Below are 21348 nucleotides of genomic sequence, written 5' to 3' on the forward strand. Positions count from 1 at the left end.
GGTTAGGATTTTATTTCGTTAAGGCGGTCAATTTACTTTAGGGTCTGATTGGAGTTCAATTATGTGTTCGAAATTGAATAGAAAGATTTTTTGACAGCTCTTTGATCTGTTGACGTTCGGATCTTAAGTAAAAAATCACGCCGAGATAATTGTACATACAAGTCAAAAACACTCGCTATATGAAGATATATGTTAATCCTTCGTACGAATCATCCTCAAAAACCCATTAATGATAAAAAGATGTGAATATCACAAATCATTTTTCGCTTATGTTCACTCATGCATGGAAGTTTCTCCTCAGTTTTTCACCTACGTACACTTCAAGCACACATTAAAACAACTCAAGCAACAGAAAACCAAGATGGCTTTCGAGAATTCATGCTTTCATTTTGAAACAAATCTTTCAAGAAAGAGTGACATGTAGCACCTATTTCAATAAAGTTGAGTATCCAAATGTTTCTCACCTCAAACTGATGTTTTCATCCAACGAGAGTTACGTTATTCATATTCTTTTACAAAAACTGTTGGTTTTTTGACAGTTGTATTTTTGACAACCAAAGTGAAAGTTGTCAAGTTTAGTTTTAAACTTTATGTGTAAGAGAATTTCGAATCTTTAATTTTTTGATAGGTAAATCAGCAATTCGTTTTTATTTTTTGATTTTTATATTGTACAGTTTTGAAAGGTAGGTAATAAATTGTTCAAAAGAATAAACAAGTTTATGTCTACCTCATGACTTACAACAAAATACCTAAACACCTATCTATTTTCTAGGAAAACCTGTCACAATATAACACTGACTTAAATGAGCTTCATTCAAAATCGTGCAAACATTATACCAAACCAACAACCCACCAGACCACTCCCGACTTGAAAACTTTGATTTCAATAAAGAAATAGGTATGTAGTACAAGCTTCATCATAGAGAAGGTCATTTATTATTTTCCCAGACTCTTATTTATAGATAAATACTAAAAGGATGTCTGTGTCATAGTTTCACATTCATTGGTTTGCTATAAAACCTATCCTATATAATCTTCTTCCCTCCTCCACGTCAAACCACTTTTTTACTATAGAATATAATGACGTTCTCACTTATTATAACACTCAACTCCTCACATGAAGTAAGAACCATCGCATGAACCTACATCATCGCTCAAAGAAAATAAATCAATTTTTAATTACCCACCAAACAAAATAAATTAATTTAATGGTATAATGCCGTTGTCGTCACTCTTATAATATTTTCCCTCTCTCTTCTCACACCCACTCCCTCGTATATATTTGGTCATATTTTCTTATTTATTTTTTGTATACCGATCCAACCAATATGATGATGACGATGAGTTAACTCGTGCGTTCACTAAAGTTGCAACCCCCCATCATAATAATTGTTAGATAGTTACCAAGGAGGAAAGAAGTGTGGTGAGTAAGGGTGGTATGTGTGATGGCATCATGGTGGAAACCTAATTTCACTATAATTATCAACATTCGCGTGTTTCAATACAAAAGGATGATGTAGGCATGTTCAATGTTCACTCAACATACCATCCTACATAACATAACCATAAAAAAAAACCAAAAACTATAAAACTAAAAACTAAAAACCAAAACCAACCCTTGCTTTATAACACCAAACGCCCACAGCCTACTCACTCACTCATTAAACTGTCAATAATTGAGTAAATCAATATTTTCCTTTCAATTGGATTCTTTCAGACCGGACTGTGTAGTGTGTATACCACCTAACGTTGGTGGTGGACCTTCCTATCCTACCAATATGTCTGATATCGTCATCGTCACTGATTCACTTAATTGCCTTAAAATATTAATATTGCGCACAGTGAGTAGGTACCTACCAACAAGTACAGTTATATGAATACACCTTCTTACCTACACCCCCAACACATCCAGTGTTAGAAAGCTATCTGCAAGGGCAAGAAAAAAAAGGGGTGCATCAACTACCAACTATGTATATGCATAAATTTACACACACATTGATATAACACAAACCTACCCAAAAAAGTTCTGTTATAAATTATGAACGTACGATGAGGCAATCAATATTGTAGTTTTCTTTTTTGTTTTTTCTTTTCCCAAATGACGTCATGGACCAATTCGTGGGTTTGCCTTGTTACGGAAATTTCTTTTGTTCTTATTTTCTCTCTTTTCACATCCATAGTTATAGTCATATTCACAGACACTCACTTAGTTTTCTCCTTCAATTTTGTTATTTCCTCTTCCATATTTCACCTATACCAGCACAGCTCACAACAGCTGTTCAAGGTCGTTCTGACGCGTTACATTGATATACCGTTATACATACATCATCATGCAATAGAGAGACAGTAAGATATAGAAAGAAAAAAGAGAGAGTACTAATGCATACACATGCATACACTAGTTTTTTTCACCATCGCCATCATCATCACCGTCAGCACATTTATACCTATACCTAAACCCCCCACATTCACTGGGGAGTTTTTGTTGGAATGGAACTTATGGAGCTTGAGGGACGAATCATATTCTTGTGCAGGAACTGGCACCGAAAATTTCTTCCTTTTCCTTTTTGGACTTGTTTGGGGGAAGTTAAATTGATTTATGTATCTAGCTGTACACATGTTTCGTAATAAAGGAAGTATGTAGAAAAGATGTAGTCAGAAAATTGTGTGTGGTAGGTTATGTTGGGCAGTTCTGGAGGCATTGCCAGGTAGGATTCTTTTATAATTTAAACATTTCCTTAAATAATTTGATGATGCAGTTATTTATGTGGATTGTGGCAAAAATAAGAATAACAGAAAAAGAATCGAACAAGCTTAATTTAACTTTATGAACACGCCTAAAATGACAACCACAATGGTTGTCAAAATTATGCAAAACTCATAAATTTAATTAATATTACGTACACAACACAACTGTTGATGTCGAGTTTGATTGGTGAACGAAACATGTCAATCGATCATGACGTTTGGAAATGTGTGCATCGTAAGTAAAATGTGATTTCATTTCAAAAATTGACATTTCAGTTGTAGGATGTTATTGGCGCTTTAGATTTCAACCCCACATTAATTCTTATATTTCTAGAAAAACAACTGTCTGTTTTTAGAAACTAATTGCATGCCATACCATAAACTATGTAACAAAAGGTATTTTTGACATTTCATATCCACAATCATTCTCTTTTTTTTCTAGAAGGAGAACTGTCAGTTTTTGGAGACTTTTGTTTGACTTATCAATAACGCCATAACATAAAGTATTTTTGACATTTAAACAATTTCTTGGTCATAAAACGTTAAAGTTTTAAAGGAAAACAATGACATCTTCGTGTCAGACACAAAATTTGACGTTTGCCATTTTTTGAAAATATCGTCAGGAAGACATAACAATCACACACAATAAATTAATCTTCATTTTGAACAGAATTCTATAATACTTTACGGCAACATTTTTTATTTGACAGAAAACACGCACTTAGAAGTTTTTAAAAAAAAAAAGGATGACAGTTCAACATGTTTTCATTATGTTGAATCATTCCGTTTGTTTTTGGGTTCAATGAATATGAGACATGTCTATCACGGGACCTCAAAGAAAAAGTCCAAAGCCGGTAACACACGAAATTTCGGTGGCCATTTTAATTACATCTTAAAGGCAATAACACAGTAAGGAAACTTTTCCGTGAACTTCGAACTGTGACATCAAAATATTCATTATGTTTTTATATTTTTGTTTTTAAATTCAGTGCGCTATTGAATCGTGTAACGTTCCATTTTCAGCAATGGATTCGTCTTTAGTTGTTAAATGTCAAAAAATTACAGCTTCAATAGTGACACCTACTGTAATGGTGGGATATTAGAGGACCCTTCATGAACGTACGTAGCTCGAATACGTTATACCAGTGTAATTTTCAGTGATGTCAAAAGCCATTTTTAGGAGTAATTTCTACACCTTTGTTCCTCTTTTTTCTTGAAAACTTTATACATATGTGCTGCAAGTGTTCAATTTGTATCTTTTTTTTTATTTTGGTTTCTTGTGAACTTCATAAAATTGTCTGCTGTCAAAAACAAAAATCACATAACCCAACGTCAAATGGCAACTCTTTATTTAACGTCATCAAAAGAAAAATAATAATTAACTTTCCGACAAAACATTATTTCGTAATTGATATAAAATCCCGCAACAAAAAAAATCCTCATACCTATTCTCGTTGTCGTCATGCCTCCAATTCTAAATATGAGTGGGTACTTCTCTTCACTATACACACCACACTTCCGCTTCCAATGACGATATAAAATCCCAAACCAACAAACAAACAAAAATAAAGGCAGAACTTAGAACCAATCCCTCTCCACGTGCGTTTTAACTCTGTCATAGATGATAAAACAAGGATTTATGTTTACATATACTCGTAGGTATACTCGTCCTTTTTTTATGTGGACAGAAGGTATAGAAAAAGAACCTGCACACGCATCCTCTTAACTATAAACATCATATCATCATCATCAGTTCCTTTTATTGATTGGTAGTCCTTGACGTCATTCATATCATAAAATTGTGAGAAGGTTATCGATCCAGGAATGAAAATATACAAATACATACAAGAAACATCAACCACCACACACGCAAAATGAGAATAAAAGCCAACAATTTTGTGTGTGGGAGGGTGGCATGGGAGACAGGAAGGCGGCAATAGAGAGAATGGATTATAAAGGAATTTAAGCTTTTCAAACTGACATCGCATGAAACAAGGACGTCATCGTTGTAAAAACGTATACCCAAACTTGTAGGAGTATATTTATCTACATATACTTTTATTTTTATTTTTGTTTCTTTAATTTTCAGAGGACTTTTTTTTTCCTTTATTTAATTTGAGGTTGTACGACTATAATGCCATCAATTAAGAGGAAGACTTTTCTTTTTTTGCTATGTGTTGTGTCAATCAAAAAACGTCCTTCGTCAGGTGATTGTGTGTGAGGCTTTATTTTTATTTACTTTTGTTTATTCCTACTGTCATTATTTATCAAAGAAAATCAGGATATGTGTCATTCGGTTTCTTCCTTCTTTTTAAAAATTTGTTATCGGTATAAGTGGAATTTTTCGAATTCGATAAAATGACGGATTGTTATTAAGTTAGTTTCTAAAGACTCAACGTATAAAGATATTTTCATACTTAAGTCATGAAGTTTTCAGAGTGTCATCTATCTAATGTTCTTTATAAAAAGTCACTTGATCCTATCCCGATTGACCTGAAACAGATAAAGTATTGTGATATTATCCTCTGTCACATCAATTTGTTTGCACCCAAAACCTAATGTTTTAGAGCTTACAGGCAGGTTCAATTTCTCAGCACTGACACCTGTCAAATTTGGCTGTCATACTTATAATACTATTTCATTTTCTTTCTATTTACAAGAACACGTTTAAATTATTTAAACTAACAATCTTGTTTATTCAAACGTAATTAGATTTCGTAAGCAAACATTACAATTTTGAGCGACACCAAAGAGTGAACGAATATTCGTCCATTATGACATTTTTTCACATGGCATGTTTTTAATCAACATTAGGGATGCCCAGCATAGACTCAAATGACATTTTTAGGTTAAAATTTTATTCGTTGCAATGTGGATCGTATGTGGAACGCATATTGAGTTTGACAGTTCTTTAGAATCAGACTGTAATTCCCAACGAACAATTTGTTTCCCATTTTGGAAACAAAACAGTTTTAACTTCAAAAATGTTCGTACTCCAGACGCTAATAATAGTAATACCGCGCGAAATGTGTTAAAAGTCACCTCGAAAAAGTTTCTTGCTGATGCGAATCCACCCCAAAGCGGCCGTTTAAATGAGATTGCTTTTCATACAAAGTGACAAATTCTAAAATCAATCATAAAATATTGTCATCAAAAAACTACCACTATTTGTGTTTTGTTATACCTTTTTTTTTTAACCTTGGTTGAACTGCACTCTGTAACTGTCAAAATCAGTCCAATACAATCTAGACCTCTGAAAAACTACAACTCTTTGCGTGTTCTGTTAAGCCTTACTTTTGAAACCGATAAATCGATATATATGAAAACATGGCGGCCACTCGCTAGAGGGCAGACATTTTGAACCTTGGTTGAACTCCATTTTGTAACTGTCAAAATCAGTCGATTACAAAATCTAGATCTCTGAATAAATTAGCCCCTGACTAAACTCTTCAGAATTTAGAGAGAATTCACACTTAAGAGAGATGGAAGATTCAATAAAAATGAAATGCATCACAATTCGTGGTTTGTCGCACATCTATTTTGTGGTTTGACAGACAACTGTCAATTTATATGACAATGGTATAATACAAATTTGAAAAATGACGTTCGTTCTCGAATCTTCGATAGAAATGTTAAAAAATAGAATTTGTTTTTGACATATTTCAGAAATTTCGTCTGCCAAACTTCAAACTCTCTAGAATAGACTTGAAATCAATAAATATTTACCTATCACTGACTTTAATCATGAGTTAATTAATTAAATTAAAATTCGTATATAAATATAATTTTTGGCAATGTCTAATTTAAGCATAGTTTTTCCCAAGTATTTGACGATTTTATTTATGGTGTAGATGGCTCTGATGTGCATAGAAACCGGAGTTTATTTTAAGAATGATTGATTGACTCATGTTTATCTATTTTAAGCTAAACACACTGACCCCACTATATCCTACATCCATATGTATATCTGAATATATTTCGTGTGAAATTCAATTTAGATACGTACTACGGAGGCCTATATCCACTTATTTTACGTCACACTTATTGGTCACAGGTTTTTGTCTAGGATTTGCGTCAGAAAAGGGACTTTTGGTCTTGAGAATATAAACAGAAAACAAAACAACAACGTTCTCATAAATCTAGAAGGTAAATCATCTACAAACCAAATAATAAACAATTCAAACTTTTTTGATTAACAAGAGTGCAATATGCGCTCAAAACACCGTCATCATCATCTTTGCCGTTTGCCATCATCATCATCATCATCAAAATCACAATCAAAAGCCGATGCCAAAGATGGAACAGCGACCGAGTCATGTGAGATCCGTTTTAAGTCAATTGAATAGTTCTTATTTTTGCTTTCGTGTGAATCTTTATATGACCGCAGCGGCGCTGTAACTAGCTGGCTAATTTTAATTGCATTGATGCAGCAACGGTCACAACGGCAGCAACAGGCAACAAGCACCATCACTAGCACCAGTACAATCACCGCCAAAACAATTCGATCAGAGTGAATTATAATCTCGGCAAGCTAATTTTAAATCATCAGCCGTGTCGCTATAATCGCTCCACACTCGTCGCTTGGCGCGTCAGCGTCATTGCCGTCCGTCGGCATGCAGTTTTAGTTGTTGTGTCGCCAATTTTAGTTTTGATGTCGAAGTCGATGCGCTTGCAATTATTTTCATCAATTGATTCCGCATAATACGGATTTTTTTAGAATAAGCATTATGGTGATTCGGGTTAAGAGTTTGACCTCACACCACACTCTGAAAACCGCCTGCCATCCACTGCAACCGCCATCACCGCAGCTCTCTGTGTCGTTCCGCTAACGGCCGCCACGCAAGGCACGTCCACCCGCCCCACCAACCAACGGACCGTCCGTCTACAAATACCTTTAGGTTTTTAATTAGATTTTTCGATTGGATTGGATGGAATATTTACCAATGATAATAATACCTACTGATGCAGTGACGGTCTTTTGTGACGCGGCATCTGCATATGTGTTTACTAAATTTAGAAGATTCTGTTTGATTTTATTTTTGAAATGTTTGTAATTTTTTTTTTATTTTGTATTTTCTTTAAAATTCTATAAATAAAACTACGAAACATAAAAGTCTCGTGCCAATTCGGATAAACAAGTACCCTGATGAGGTATGTAATTGTTGTCACATCACAACAAACAACAAGCGGAATTCTTGGGCGGGAGTCTTAAATAAATAGTATCTTAGATCGTATTTTCCGGGCTTTTTGGATGAATTTTTTATGTGTGTTGACAGGAAGCAGAGAATGATAAAATACTTAAAATATTTCAGCCATTTTTGTTTGTAGCTTTTCCTGGTCAAGGATAATGTTAAAACAAAAAATCTAATTTACTTAATTTTATGATGGTAGAGGGCGTAAAAACTAGGGATCATGTTTTTCTTAGAATTTTCAAACCAGAAGTATCGTTCATTTTGAAACCGTAATCATGTACATGGTTTCAATTTGTAAGATATTTCTTTACGCCACTGTTTATATGATGTGTCGAAAATTCCAGTTGACATGGGATAGAATAAGCTGTCAAATCAAATTCGTTGACATTAAATGGCTTGATGTCAATCTTCCAAAATCGTTTTGGCAAACATTTTGTTGTCATTTTCTTTCTGATATATTATTTAGGAATGTTTATATTTCTCTTATTTATGAGTTTATATTAAGAATTTTGTAAATTTCCATCTATCAATCCAACCATGATACTTAATGTAACCCATCCGAAAGCCAAGTTTCTGAGACTAAATATGAACATAGACATTAATCCTTAAAAATTATATCTGCTTTACAAATAAATGTCATGCTAATGACATTTCAAAACTTCATTTATAGTTTGTCAGATATAAAACCAAAACAAAATGTAACTGTCAATGTATTTTAAAGCTCTGTATCAATTTTGCAACATTTTTACTTCTAAATATAAACATCTACTTTTGATCTTGACTCTGCTCAGCAAAAAATGTCGCGATATCGCAATCCAAAAAAAGAAAACTTGATTCCTTTAATTGCATTTATTAATATAGAACTTGAATCTTACAAGACATATTATTTCAATATTCACCTCTCTGCCATCATCCGCCACTACTACTACAACGAACTTAACCTACCATGATGATAAATCTAAAAACATTCCATCCCAACCTCAAACATGCCAATAAATCAAAATCAATAAATTACAAATAAAATAAAAAAAAAGGTATTATTAAGAAAAAAATAAATAAATATCGTATGTGATTAATCGAGTATTTCATTGCGCCATTGTGTATATGATTACTTGGCCCATACTATATAACAAACTATCCTCCTCCTCTTCTGCCTTTACCAAACAACTAAGACGAATATACCTTTATGATGCACACACCTCACTGAGGTAATAACCATAATAATAAGCGTTAAAGCTGCTGCACTAGCCCAAGCACAAAACTCTTTGCTTTCTCATTAACATATTTATGCAGATTTTTAAGAGATTTTTTTTCTGCGCTGTCAAAATTACATAATCACCACTTTGTCTGCCAAAAAGAGGTGAACACCAAATAATAATTCACCTAATTATTTTCGATGTTCTTTATATGCACAGTTTGTGAATATCTATAAATAAAAGATTTATTAACCACATCGAATTATGTTGTGGCAGAAATATGTTTTGTTTATAAATAAACCAGGAACACTATCAAGATGACAACATGGCATACGGAAGGTCTCCAAGGTGACAATGGCGCTGCTGGCTGCTCTGGTTGCTTCTAAAAGCTTTTAAACACACATCCGAATTAAACCAATTAAAAAGGGTGATTGTTTTGTCTACAAATGTTTGATTTATAAGTGACATCCATGTTTTGAGTTCTTGAAAATTTGACAGTGGAAAGATAAAAAATGATAAATAATTGAAAGTTTGTTATTTTTAAGGTTTCGTTTCTTTTTAAACAAAGCTACAAGTTTCTTACCAATTTAATCCAATTTTATGGAAATAAATAATTTAAATTAGTTCAAACTTCAGGTAAATGAACAGGTGTAGTCTAAAATGACAAACGTCAAAATGAATCAAACAAATCATTGTACAATTCAAAGACAATGGGCGCATTCACAAAGGCAGCGACTACGCAGTAAAAATTCAACTAGCTTTGTGAATGCGAAATTGCACTACAAATCTAGTCAATTCGGAACTGTCATATGAATGACAAATACACATACATGAAATAAGAAACATTTGTGTTTTCAGAGCTTTAAATAACCAAATAGAAGATATAATAAAATTGATTTATAATTGTATTTAAATTCCGAAAGATTCATTTGATTTTGAATTCTTGTGTCCTTACCGAACAGCTGATTGTGAAACGTCAAAACTAGTGTGCACTAATTTTGTGGCCGAAATTTGTACACTACTACTTGACAACTAAGCCACTCACTAGCTTAGTGAATGCCCCCAATATCAATTTCGTTTATAAGAAGTAACAATGTTTAAGTGACAGTTAATTTGACAGTTGACATATATTTTTTGTGATCATAAGTAACATCCCTGCTTTTTCAATTTAAAATTTCTTTTTAAACAGTGTAATAACTCTCTTACATGTTCAGAGTGTCCCTAACTTAAAACGCCTTTAATTTTTCATATTTACACAATAAATCATGCAAATTAACAGTTTTTTGGTTAATAAAGGTGACAGGAAGATTTCTTTTTGAATCTTAAAAACAAGTGTCCACTGTAATAAAGGATAACGGAGGCGAAACTAGGTACCAATGTGACATAATAAGCCAAATCGAACGAACCTAGCAAGACTGGCAATCATGAATATCAACAAGAAAAGGAGATCAGCAAATAAATTAAAAAAAGAAACAAATTTAAAATAAGAAGAAAATAAACATAAAGAAAGAATAATCATCACGATGATGAATGATGGTTTTATTACTATTTTTGGATTCTGCATTCTGACGTCTTCATTGCCATCGCAACCGCCAATCCACCACTATAACCTCTCCACCTACCTCTTTCACTCTATCGATGTCTTTCTCTTTATCTCTGTCATGCCAAGAGTACAGAAATTTGCAAATTATGACAGATGCAGCCCAATTGATGCAGACACAACAAAACAACTAGCGCTACTGCTGCAGCAACGGCAGAGGCAGCAAAAACGGAGCTGTGTGTTTGTTTTGCATTGCGATTGCACAGATGGGGGCTAAAAAATATAGGGAACCAAAAACGACAATAACGAAAAGACTCACAGTATAGTGGCAAGCTATGAGATGTGGGGGGTTTGAATATATACGCGCGCTCGGGCTTTCGTCATCTTTGGCACTCGCCAGACACTTTGCCCGAGTTATTACGTTCAAGTTCATATGACTAGCGGTCGGGGTTGATGTTGATGTTGTGGTGGTGTTTTGTTTTGTTTCTGGTTTTTCTTCATTTATTTTTTCTTCCATCCATAACCGATTTCCCTCTTGCGCTTGTATTTCTATATCTTACCTATACCTAACCTACTCTTTTAGCCAAGTTTTGTATTGTGTGTTTTATCCTTATTTCTGAGCTTCGCCCCTTCTTAATGGGGATTGTTTTTCTTTTTTCCTTCTTTTCTTTTTAAATATAGGCAACGACGACAGCGACATCTTGTTTTACGTCAAAGTCTCTTGTCGTTGTTATAATTTTAGGATTTTTTATTTCTTTGCCTATTTATTTATTTTTCGGGTGAGTGTTTTTCTATACTTATAAGAACCAAGCTATAGTTTTATTTTGTGAGTACATAGATAGTTATAAATTTTGCATGTTTGCGGCAATAAACTATGACAAGCTTATAAACCATGCTATACGAAGGGGTATATAATTTTGTTTTTCTTAAAGAAAATTAAATACCAACAAAAATATAATTTTGGTAAGAGATTGTAGAAATTATCTTTTATTAATTAGGTTTGCCAAGGCAGAACTATGGGAATGTAGCGGTGCCTTTATTTTGTATAGCGTTTACGACAGCATTATCATAAAGCGTGACATTTTACGTCACTAATACCTATACATACGTCTATTGAGGTTGACCATGATCAAGGTATATTGAGCAAGGTCAAAAAGCAGACCAATAAACCATTCAAGAGGATTCATAAAAAAGGAGGTAAAAGGACTTGCCTCTAATGGAACTTAACTAGGCTATGTGTCACTCTGACAGATAGTTTATCGAAAAGAATAAAACGTATCTGTCATTGTACGTTTTTTGACGTTAGTAATTTGGCATGAGGTTCCAGAAAGAGTTAGTTCTCGAGATAAAATGGTGCCAGAACTAACTCCTTATATGTCAAAGTCAGAACAAGATGGTGGATCACTTGAACGTTCAAATATATTATATCTATGAGAATTTGTGTGTTGCAATAATGATTGCCGAACCAATCGTACATACACACAACTAAACACAACGAAAATTAATTGAAAGAAAAAACAATGGCTATTTCCAAAAACTTTAAAATGTTTGTCTGTTTTTGTTTCCGTGTGTAGTTATTAAAAATTAAGTAGAAATTGTGCAAAAACAATAAAATACTTCTTTATCGATCTATATGTAAAGTAAAATTATTAAGACAAAGAAAAAAGAACCACTACTTTGTTGAATCTATACTTTATTATAAATTAGAATGACAAGCAATTCCATGACTTTGCCTTGTGGATCGTGTGGAACGCATTTGTAACTCCAAGGTTTGTTAGTATCTATTTTATATTCGCACCGCCAACGCCTCTCCGTTCGGCATTCATGTATGTTTGAACAGTTTTTTTTTGGGTCTCAAGGACAAGGATATATTAATCCTTGAACAAGGAAAGGTTCAACACGAATTCTTTACTGTAAAACTATTTATTTAGTTCGTTCTTTTCAGGTTTAGAACAGAGTTCAGAGATCAGATTCCTCCGAATAATGTGATATCTGTCTCTTACGTACCACACAAAACAAACGTGTCGTCAGCCACGATCACGTCTATTAATGCGCATTAGACCGCGTCTACATTTGATAATTTTAATATATAATTTTTCTCAAAAACTAAATTTGACATGTGAGATAAAACGTCAAAATTACACACACTGCAACTCATTGACATTCACATTCTTGTAAATAATGAATTAAATGTTTAAATCAGTAACAATTCATTAAGATAAAACTAACTCAAGATTTGTACAATTTTTAAATTTGTAAATGTCAAGTTAACGAAGGGATTTAATTAATCAATGCTTCAGAGAAAAATAAGCAAACACTCGAACTTTTGAGCTTCAAATTATGTTCCAGATCGAACAAATAAAATCCACATTTGGTTTTTTGAAAAGATTTGAAAATATGTATGTGAGTCTTTCAGTGAGACAGTGACATACTATCGAACTAAGTACGGACAAGCACATATGTACATACTTTCAAGGATGATTCATTGGACAAATAATTCTATTTTGTTATATTTCAAGACATGTAATGTACTTTAGGTTGAATAAGGACTCCTTTATTAACCTATTAAATGAAATTGAAGAAAATATACAGAAAAGACAAAACATGTTATCGGTGCCACTAGTTTTAAAGCTTGCAGCTACTTTGAGATTTTTTGCTGAAGTCAGCTACCAAAGGATGCCTCATTCTCAAAGAAAAACTTGAAATTATGGAAGCACACATTTGCCCTCGTTGAATAAATTCGCACTATTTGGACGAAGAAAATAGACCTGCTTAAGCTTTTTTATGAAAAGGCTGGGATTCCGGGAATAATTGGACGTGTAGATGGCAGCCATATACAAATTCAAGTACCAAAAAAACATGAACAACATCAATGGAAACAGTCAGTGAAGTTTTACTTTAAACTTGGCATCAAACCATACCTTTTGTCACTCCTCTACCCTTCTAACCAGTGGCCCCCAGAAATTGACGGTATGCAACGGATTGATTCTATTTGGGGTGTCTCCCCTAAAATTTGTTGCCAATGAAATATTTAGTTCTATTAATTCTGTGAGCCTTTTCATTTCACCTGGATTCGTAACCTTCATCCTTTAGTTAAAATAAAGTTAATAACACTAAAACAAACAGTAAAATATTAGAAAAACATTAACATTTTTATTTAATTTTTCACAAGGCTTTTGAAAATTGTCCATCGACGGAAAGTGGCGTTTTACTCGTCTTAAAAGAAAACTTAAACGACAGCTACACTAGCGTGAGAGTGACATTTGTCAATACAAAACTTGGATTCCACTAACCGCCAAATGTCAGGTAAACGCTAAGTAAAACGCTACTATTACCCCTGTTCTGATCTTCGTTCGAATTTCCAAACGGACCGTTTTACCGAATTTATTCAGTTCTCTTTTCCGTATTGTTTGACGTTTTACGTATTTCAGGGCGTTCTAAAAAACAAGCGGATCTGCAAAACGCTTAATATTTGACGTTTTCAATTCGGTTGCCTTTTTGTTGCCGTTCGGTGAAACACAAATTTAAGTTTTTTATTGTTTTTTTTTTTAACAAAATTAAATTAAAAACATATTTTTACAAATAATAAATGACATTTAGGGAAAAGCATACAACACAGCAACAATGTGCAATGTTTGTTGCATTTATGGAGAAGTATCCTGACCTTGGAAGAGGGTTAGTTAAAACAGATAATAGAGCCGAGCATGTGGATAGATTGTAGGGAGAATTGACGAAAGACTTAAATGCTTTAGGACTCTCAAAGGGAGATGTGACTGGATAGAAAAAAGTAAACTATTTGCCTCGAATTTGTAGTGCATTTTAAAAACGTTTTTGTATGTACTTTACAGGTGTGGTCGGACTACAAAGTGTTTATTGAAAAAAGCAGATTCAACACAAAAAAAAGTAGATGCGACTGGTGGCGGTGAATGCAACCAATTATATAGAAGAAACTGTGTGTCAGGATTACAGCAATGGAAAAAGCTGTCCATGGAATAAAAATCTCTAAGACATTTAAAGCCAAAGTTTTTCTATGCCACTTACATCTCCAATAAATGAAAATCAACGAATAAAGCAGCAACCTCAGAAACGAGTTAAAACATACTACACGTCCGTGCATGAGTCCTTTGACTCTTAAAACCAAGAGAAAAATGAAACTATTGAGATGTACGATGATTTAGAGATAAATGTCCGATGAAAACATAAAGGGGCCGATACAGTGTCTATTATTTTCCATATTTAAGGGGTTCGAATGGTCCCTAAGCGTTCTACGATATCTTCGCGTTGCAAGGAGGGCATTTCGCCTTTCTAAAGTTTCTTCTCCTTGTAAAATCCAAACTGGTACATCCATCTTCTAAATATTGTTAAATGCTCTAACTTCGAGTAAGACTACGGGAATGGATTAACAGAATATTTGTACTTTAATCATAGAAATTTAATCATTTTAAAATTGAAACTTGTTTTACAACTTCACACTTTAAGTTGTATACACTGCAAACTCAATTCGACAGGAAATCAGAACAAACTTTTCCAATTCGCACGGATTTGATTTTCGTCTCCGTTTTTTAATTAGGTCGGAAATCAGAACAGTCGTGTATAACGACTTTCACAATACCAATTTGTTGTTGTGTGACAATTGTCATTCAAACAAAACGCCTCCTACAATAGGGTGATTATTTTGTGGCTCAATTAAACTTTCCACTTCTAATAAATTCAAAGCAAAATTTCACTATCCTTTAACAACATTAAATCCAAAAATAAAAAAGAGGCTGAGATGCGACCCACACTGATAACTTCCCATCCCGTCTGTAGGTTTGTCTTGACTGAAAGTTTGTCTATATGTATCAATTTTTACCAAATTTGCATACTATTTTTTGTATATTTAATTTTATTCAATATTGAAAATATTTTCTGTGAAGAAGTTTGAAGAAAATATTTTGAATTTTTGAAAAGCTCAAAAGTAAATTTTTACCAAGTTTTAGTATTGTTTTTTTTTTATTTTTTTGTAAAAAAAAACTATCAATTCGATTTCTCACAGTTTTATCGAATGTTGGAAGCAAACTATCTCATAAGATAAAATTAGTTTTAAGCCAATGTCTCAAAGTTTTGAAAAGATATTTGAGTTGACAATCAATTGTTACCAACTTTTCTAAATTTTTTATTTGGTTTTTATTTTTTGTAAGAAAACCGTCAATTCGATTTTTCTCAAAAATTTGTCCTAATGTTAAAAACAATATTTCTTATAAGTAAAAATTAAAAATCTCAAATTTTAGAAAATATATTTGAGTCGAAAATATAATTTTACCAACTTTTGTTACATTTTTTTTAGGTTTTAGATTTTTTTCAAAATTTTACTGAATGTTGATAACAATATTTTTTAAAAGATAAAAGTAACTTAAAGCTAATATATCACGGTTTTGAAAAGATATTTGAGCCGAAAATCAATTTTTACCAACTTTCAGTAATGTATTTTAAGGTTTTTATTTTTTATAAAGAAAACTGTCAATTTGATTTTTCTCAAAATTGTACCAGATGCTAAAAACGTTTTTTTTCTTCGTGCAAAATTGTTTTTGAGATGATATCGTTTTGTATTCGTAAAATTTTCGAGGTGACCAATTTTTTTGTCAGTTTGTTTGGTTTATAAAAAAAACGTTAATTAGTTGTTTGTTATCACGTTACAATATGTAATATATAATTTAATTCAAGTCCCTAGCGTCACCACAAACGCAATTTTCTTGGGAGCCCTTTCTGTATCTTTCTGCATTATCGGTATAACAACATTTATTTTAAGTCGATATCTCTTCTGTTTCTTGAGCTATAGACGACGAAAAAAATGTCGCAAACGTACGGACCTACGGACATACGGACGTACAAACACACGCACGCGCAGACATCCTTCTAAAAACATTTTATTTCGACTCTAGAGATCTTGAAACGTCGAAAAATGTCAAAATTTTCAATTTGACAAATCAGACCCATTACAATAACATCCTATGGGAAGTAAATAAAACACCTCCTACAATAAGAGTGATTATTTCGTGATTTAATCCAATTTTCCATTTCTAATCAATTCAAAGCAAAACTTCACTATCCTTTAATAACATTAAATCCAAAAATATACAAGGTCACTTCGTTTTGAATTGTATTCATACAAAAGACCATCAAAACTTAAAACTTATTCAAAATTAAAAACTTAATCGTTTAAAAAATACATAAATCTACGTTTTCAAAAACTCCTATGGACCACCCACAACCACTTTCTAAATATCTACCTAAAAGCTTCTCTCCTCCTGCACCCACCAAAAGAGCAAAAAAGCATCACATACCCATATTATAGTCTAAATCTAAAGCAACAACCACCACCCCCATAAATCATCCCCTATTTTTCAAAAGAAAAATAAGAATGATACAGAATAAAATAAAAAAAAATAAAAGATACATACACTTAATATCCTGTTGATTTAATTTAACATCATCTTCATCATCACGACCATCATTTTCATTTTCATTAACATCATTATTATTATTTAAATTATTTTTACGTATATTATTATCGTCATCATTTATTACGTTAATATTTAAATTTACATCAAATTCATCATCAATTTCACACTTAAATAGCCGGCTCTGATTGATTCCAACATCACCATCACAATAATTACCATTTATAAAATTACCACATCCAACATTATCACTTGGTTTATATTCCAATGGTATAAAATGCTCATAATTATTATTGTTTGTTAATAAATTATTTGTTATTGTTAACGATTCTGATGGTGATAAAATATTATTATCTGTTGAAGTTGGAGTTACTGAATATAAACCAACATTTGCAATCACATTAAAACAACTATTGGAGTTATTCTTTTCATAAACTAATTGTCCACCTGCTCGAGTGTCATCTAGTAACAATAAACTAGAACTAACGGTATCTATTCTATTGTTATTATTATTATCCTCATGTTGAGTTGAATTCAGTTGCTGTTGTTGATGTTGAAGTTGAATTTGTTCAACACTAGATGGCGGTAAATTTGTTAACAATCTACAAAGTCCATCACTGTTACTAGAACTACAACTTCTACTACTGCTACTACTTATTGTTTGCTGCTGCGTTTCTTGCTTAACAATAATTAACGAGGCAAGACGATTTCGCATTTCGCACACAAACAGATCCTTTTTTGTGTTAATGTAATAGTTATAAATTATTATACATTGGTATAAAAGGTGTAAGTTTGTGTAGAGGTATGAGAAAAAGGATATCTGAAGAAAGAGAGTTCAGTTACAGTTATATAATTCTTATAGTTGAGCAGGTCCTGGATATCATATAAAAGAGATGTACAATTGACACTTCCATGTTTAAAATAAAAATGTTTCACAAGCATAAAAAACAATTTTTTAAAAAAACACAACACAACACAACACAAAACTCAAAAATATATTTAAATTGTTTACGAAAAATAAAAGTGAGTTAAATTTATAGCATATAAGTAGGAAAGGTGAACAATCAAAAAAAAAAAAATAAACTAACAAATTAAAAAAACACCTAATAAACACCTGTGGAAGGTTCTGAAACCCTCTGGTGCGGGTTTGTTTGATGCTCCAGAACGGCTGTGATTTTCACTTGGAATAGATTTTTCTTTTCGCTTTCGTTTTTCGTTTTCGTTTTCTTTTTCTTTTCCTTTGATGTTATATTTTTGTTGTTGTTTAGGTTGATTTAATCCTTTATGATTTGTAGGTATGTTGAACAAATTTAATTTTAACTGTTCACTTCCTCGTTGAAAAGTCCTTTCTTTTTGAACGAACGATTGAAGGATTATTTTTATTTAAATTGAATAAACTTTGATGCACGTTATTTGCCATTAAAAAATTAAATAATAATAATAATTTTTATAAAATTCACTTGACATAAAACACGTACAGAGATGTAAGTTGAAAAAACTTTTACTCTAAAAGGAGAAACGAATAAACAACGAATGATATTTAAACAAAAATCACTCATACGCCACAGTACACTTGAATATTTTTTAAACTTCGATTGGATAAATTTTCCGATATATTTCGATTTTTCTTTGTTGTATTTAATTAGATTTTCTCATTAGACACACTGAATTCACAGAATTTCCTGTAACACGGCTAATTTATTTATTATTTAATTATTTTATCCTTAAGATATTTTCTTAGTGGATTTTTGAATTCATCAATGATCAAGTTGTATGTATAGAATTTAAGTATAAGAGCGAATAATTTGTTGTAATTTTTACTCGTTAACAATGCGGCGTCTGTGACGCGACTGAACTTATCTTTACGGTTTCACGCGACTATATTGTGTTTGCCATACCGTTGTTTTTGGTTTATTTTGTGTTTTTGTATTTATCCCGTTGCTTGCTCGAGCTCAAATACATATGTATAAAAATGTATCTTCAAAATACAAAAAGAAGAAGAAGCAAGATGCTAACTGTATACTCTGTTCGGTAGAGCACACTACGACACGACGACAACAACGGTATAATGACGATATAGCTTTGACTACTCTGATGATAGTTCCGTTGATAGGGGGCTGCAATTCTATGTACAGACACTGACACTGAGCTCTAGAGCCTGATGAGCCAGTCAACGGAGAACAACCCCTCTATAACGGAATTCTATTTGTATGGGTGTGCTTTTCCGAACACCGATATCCTAACAGAACCGTGCCGTACCTAACGGTTACGTCATTGGCTTCACTCTCGTTTGACACACTAACATTACAGTTAAACCTTTAGCTATTGTTGTAACTGTAGCCCGACCAAAGTGGGTGCAGAAACAACAAGAAAAACAGAAAGAAACCGGAGAGACAGAAAGAGAAAGAGAGAGAGAGAAGGAGGAGAAAATCAATGACGTCTTCGATTGAGAGTCGGCGCAGTATATTTTGTGGGCCAATTCTTAAGTTTCCGCTGCTGCCGCTGCTTCTGGCGCTGCCGTCGAACGCTGCTATTGTCTCCGTCACTTTGTCTCTGTGTGTTAGTGTTGTCGACTGCTGTACATATGCTAAGCAATTTTGTTTGCGTCATAGAAAAGCTCTGATGGTTTCTCTCGTCAAATTGGGGGCGCTGTTGACAGAGAGTCGTGTGTTGGCAGCGGCATTTGCAAAGCAAGCGAATGAATAGGTACGTCGTTGTTTGGGATTTTTTGAGAGAATTATCGAGAGAATTGAAACCGGTAGGTAAACACTAAATACACATTATTATCCAAGTCCAAGTATTTCCGTTGCCTTATTTTTCTCATCATATCATAGGTATAGCTCGTAAGGTATTCGTTCTATACAGTTCCGTATGTCTTTTGAGCTTGTGCTGCTGCTCTGCTGCTTTTGGTGGTGATGTAGCGGTATGTGTGTTAGATAGAATTGACTCTTCCTTTCGATAGTTTTTCCCATAATGCTATTTCTTCTTCTTCGATTTGTTGTTGTTGTATTTTTGTTAGATTTTATTTACTTTTTTTGAAAGAAAAAAAAAAAACAATTGAGCGACTTGACCTCCCCACGGCAGAATGGCGGTACGGCAGTAGTGAGCGTTATACCAGAGTAGTGAGGCACTCCTATATTCTTCTATCCGTAGTCGTCGACGTTCATCGTCGTGCGATTTTTTTATTACTTCTATTTTACGGTTTTTGATCCAAACCTACCTCCTTAATTTTTTTGAATGCAGTTTTGTAGATATTTTTATATCTAACGTTGCGGCGTCAGCGGTGGTGGCGGCACCTTTTCTAGTAATCCCGCAAAGTTTCTATTTGAAATTTTGTATATCATGCATTTATAGTTGAGGTGTTTTTTTAAGTTTTGTTTTTCTATTCTTGAAACCAATGAATTGGGGTGAGGAGGCCAGTTTTTGTTATTTTCTAAACTAAGAGATGAACATTTTATAGAGCTGAGTTTTTGGTACCTTTAATTTGTTTTTTTGTTTTTTTGTTTTGGTGTATTAAGCGCCGCGTGTTAGCCTACAGGTGAGAAACACACGATGACGATGATGATGGTGCGGTCGGTGATAGTAATATGGATGGCGGTATGGATGACGGTGGATGCGGCAGAATGGAAATAAAGCTCATTGTTTGATGGGAGCATGTTGTATTTTTGTTTTTATTGTTGCTAGTTTTAGTTTTAGTTTTTTTGTTCGACTTCTTTTGGGGTAAATCGAGCAAGCTTCACAACACAGGTATCTCAGGTACCTACCACAATAATAATAGGTAGGTAGGTAAGGTACCTAAAACTTGTAGAGAGATCATCGATTTTTACAGAGCGAATGTGAATGTTGTGGGTGTGGGATGAAAATTGTGCTTATGCATTTTTAGTATTGTGGGTGGATTTTTTGAAATGTTTGTTTAGCACACAAAAACAAGAAAATTTTAATTTTTTTCAATTTTTTATTTTCCGGAAGAACGATGAATTATTTTACTTTTTATGTATGTAAGCATATTAATACACATACATACATATGTACGTACATAGTTTGATTTTTGTTATGATTTTTTTGTTGAGAAAAACTTTTTAAGTTCTTAGTTTTGTTTTTTGGTTTTATTTATTTGATTGATGGAACTTCCCACGGGATGTTTCACAGAGCTTATAGTTATTTTTTCGTGGTAGGTAAGTTGTTACACGTGCATAGTAATTGAAGCTTTCAAAAAAAAGAAATATATGTAT

At 33.0% G+C, this 21348-nt stretch overlaps 1 protein-coding gene across 3 annotated transcripts in view; it reads right to left on the reverse strand.

The window, feature by feature from the left end:
• The window catches only part of LOC129950861 (probable nuclear hormone receptor HR38), an 86210-nt gene extending 67181 nt beyond the window's left edge, over positions 1–19029 (reverse strand). The window contains exon 1 of one of the 3 annotated variants that reach the window (XM_056062783.1): positions 18231–19029. Coding sequence is in view for 1 of the 3 variants with exons in the window: in XM_056062782.1 (XP_055918757.1) it covers positions 17117–17831 (715 nt within the window). In the remaining 2 variants the exon portion in view is untranslated. Of the gene's footprint in view, positions 1–17116; positions 18045–18219 lie in introns of those variants that run through there. The other 2 variants (XM_056062784.1, XM_056062782.1) reach the window with 2 other exon arrangements.
• Positions 19030–21348: the final 2319 nt, after the last annotated feature.

This window comes from Eupeodes corollae, chromosome 3 (assembly GCF_945859685.1).
Source record: "Eupeodes corollae chromosome 3, idEupCoro1.1, whole genome shotgun sequence".
NCBI lineage: Eukaryota > Metazoa > Arthropoda > Insecta > Diptera > Syrphidae > Eupeodes > Eupeodes corollae.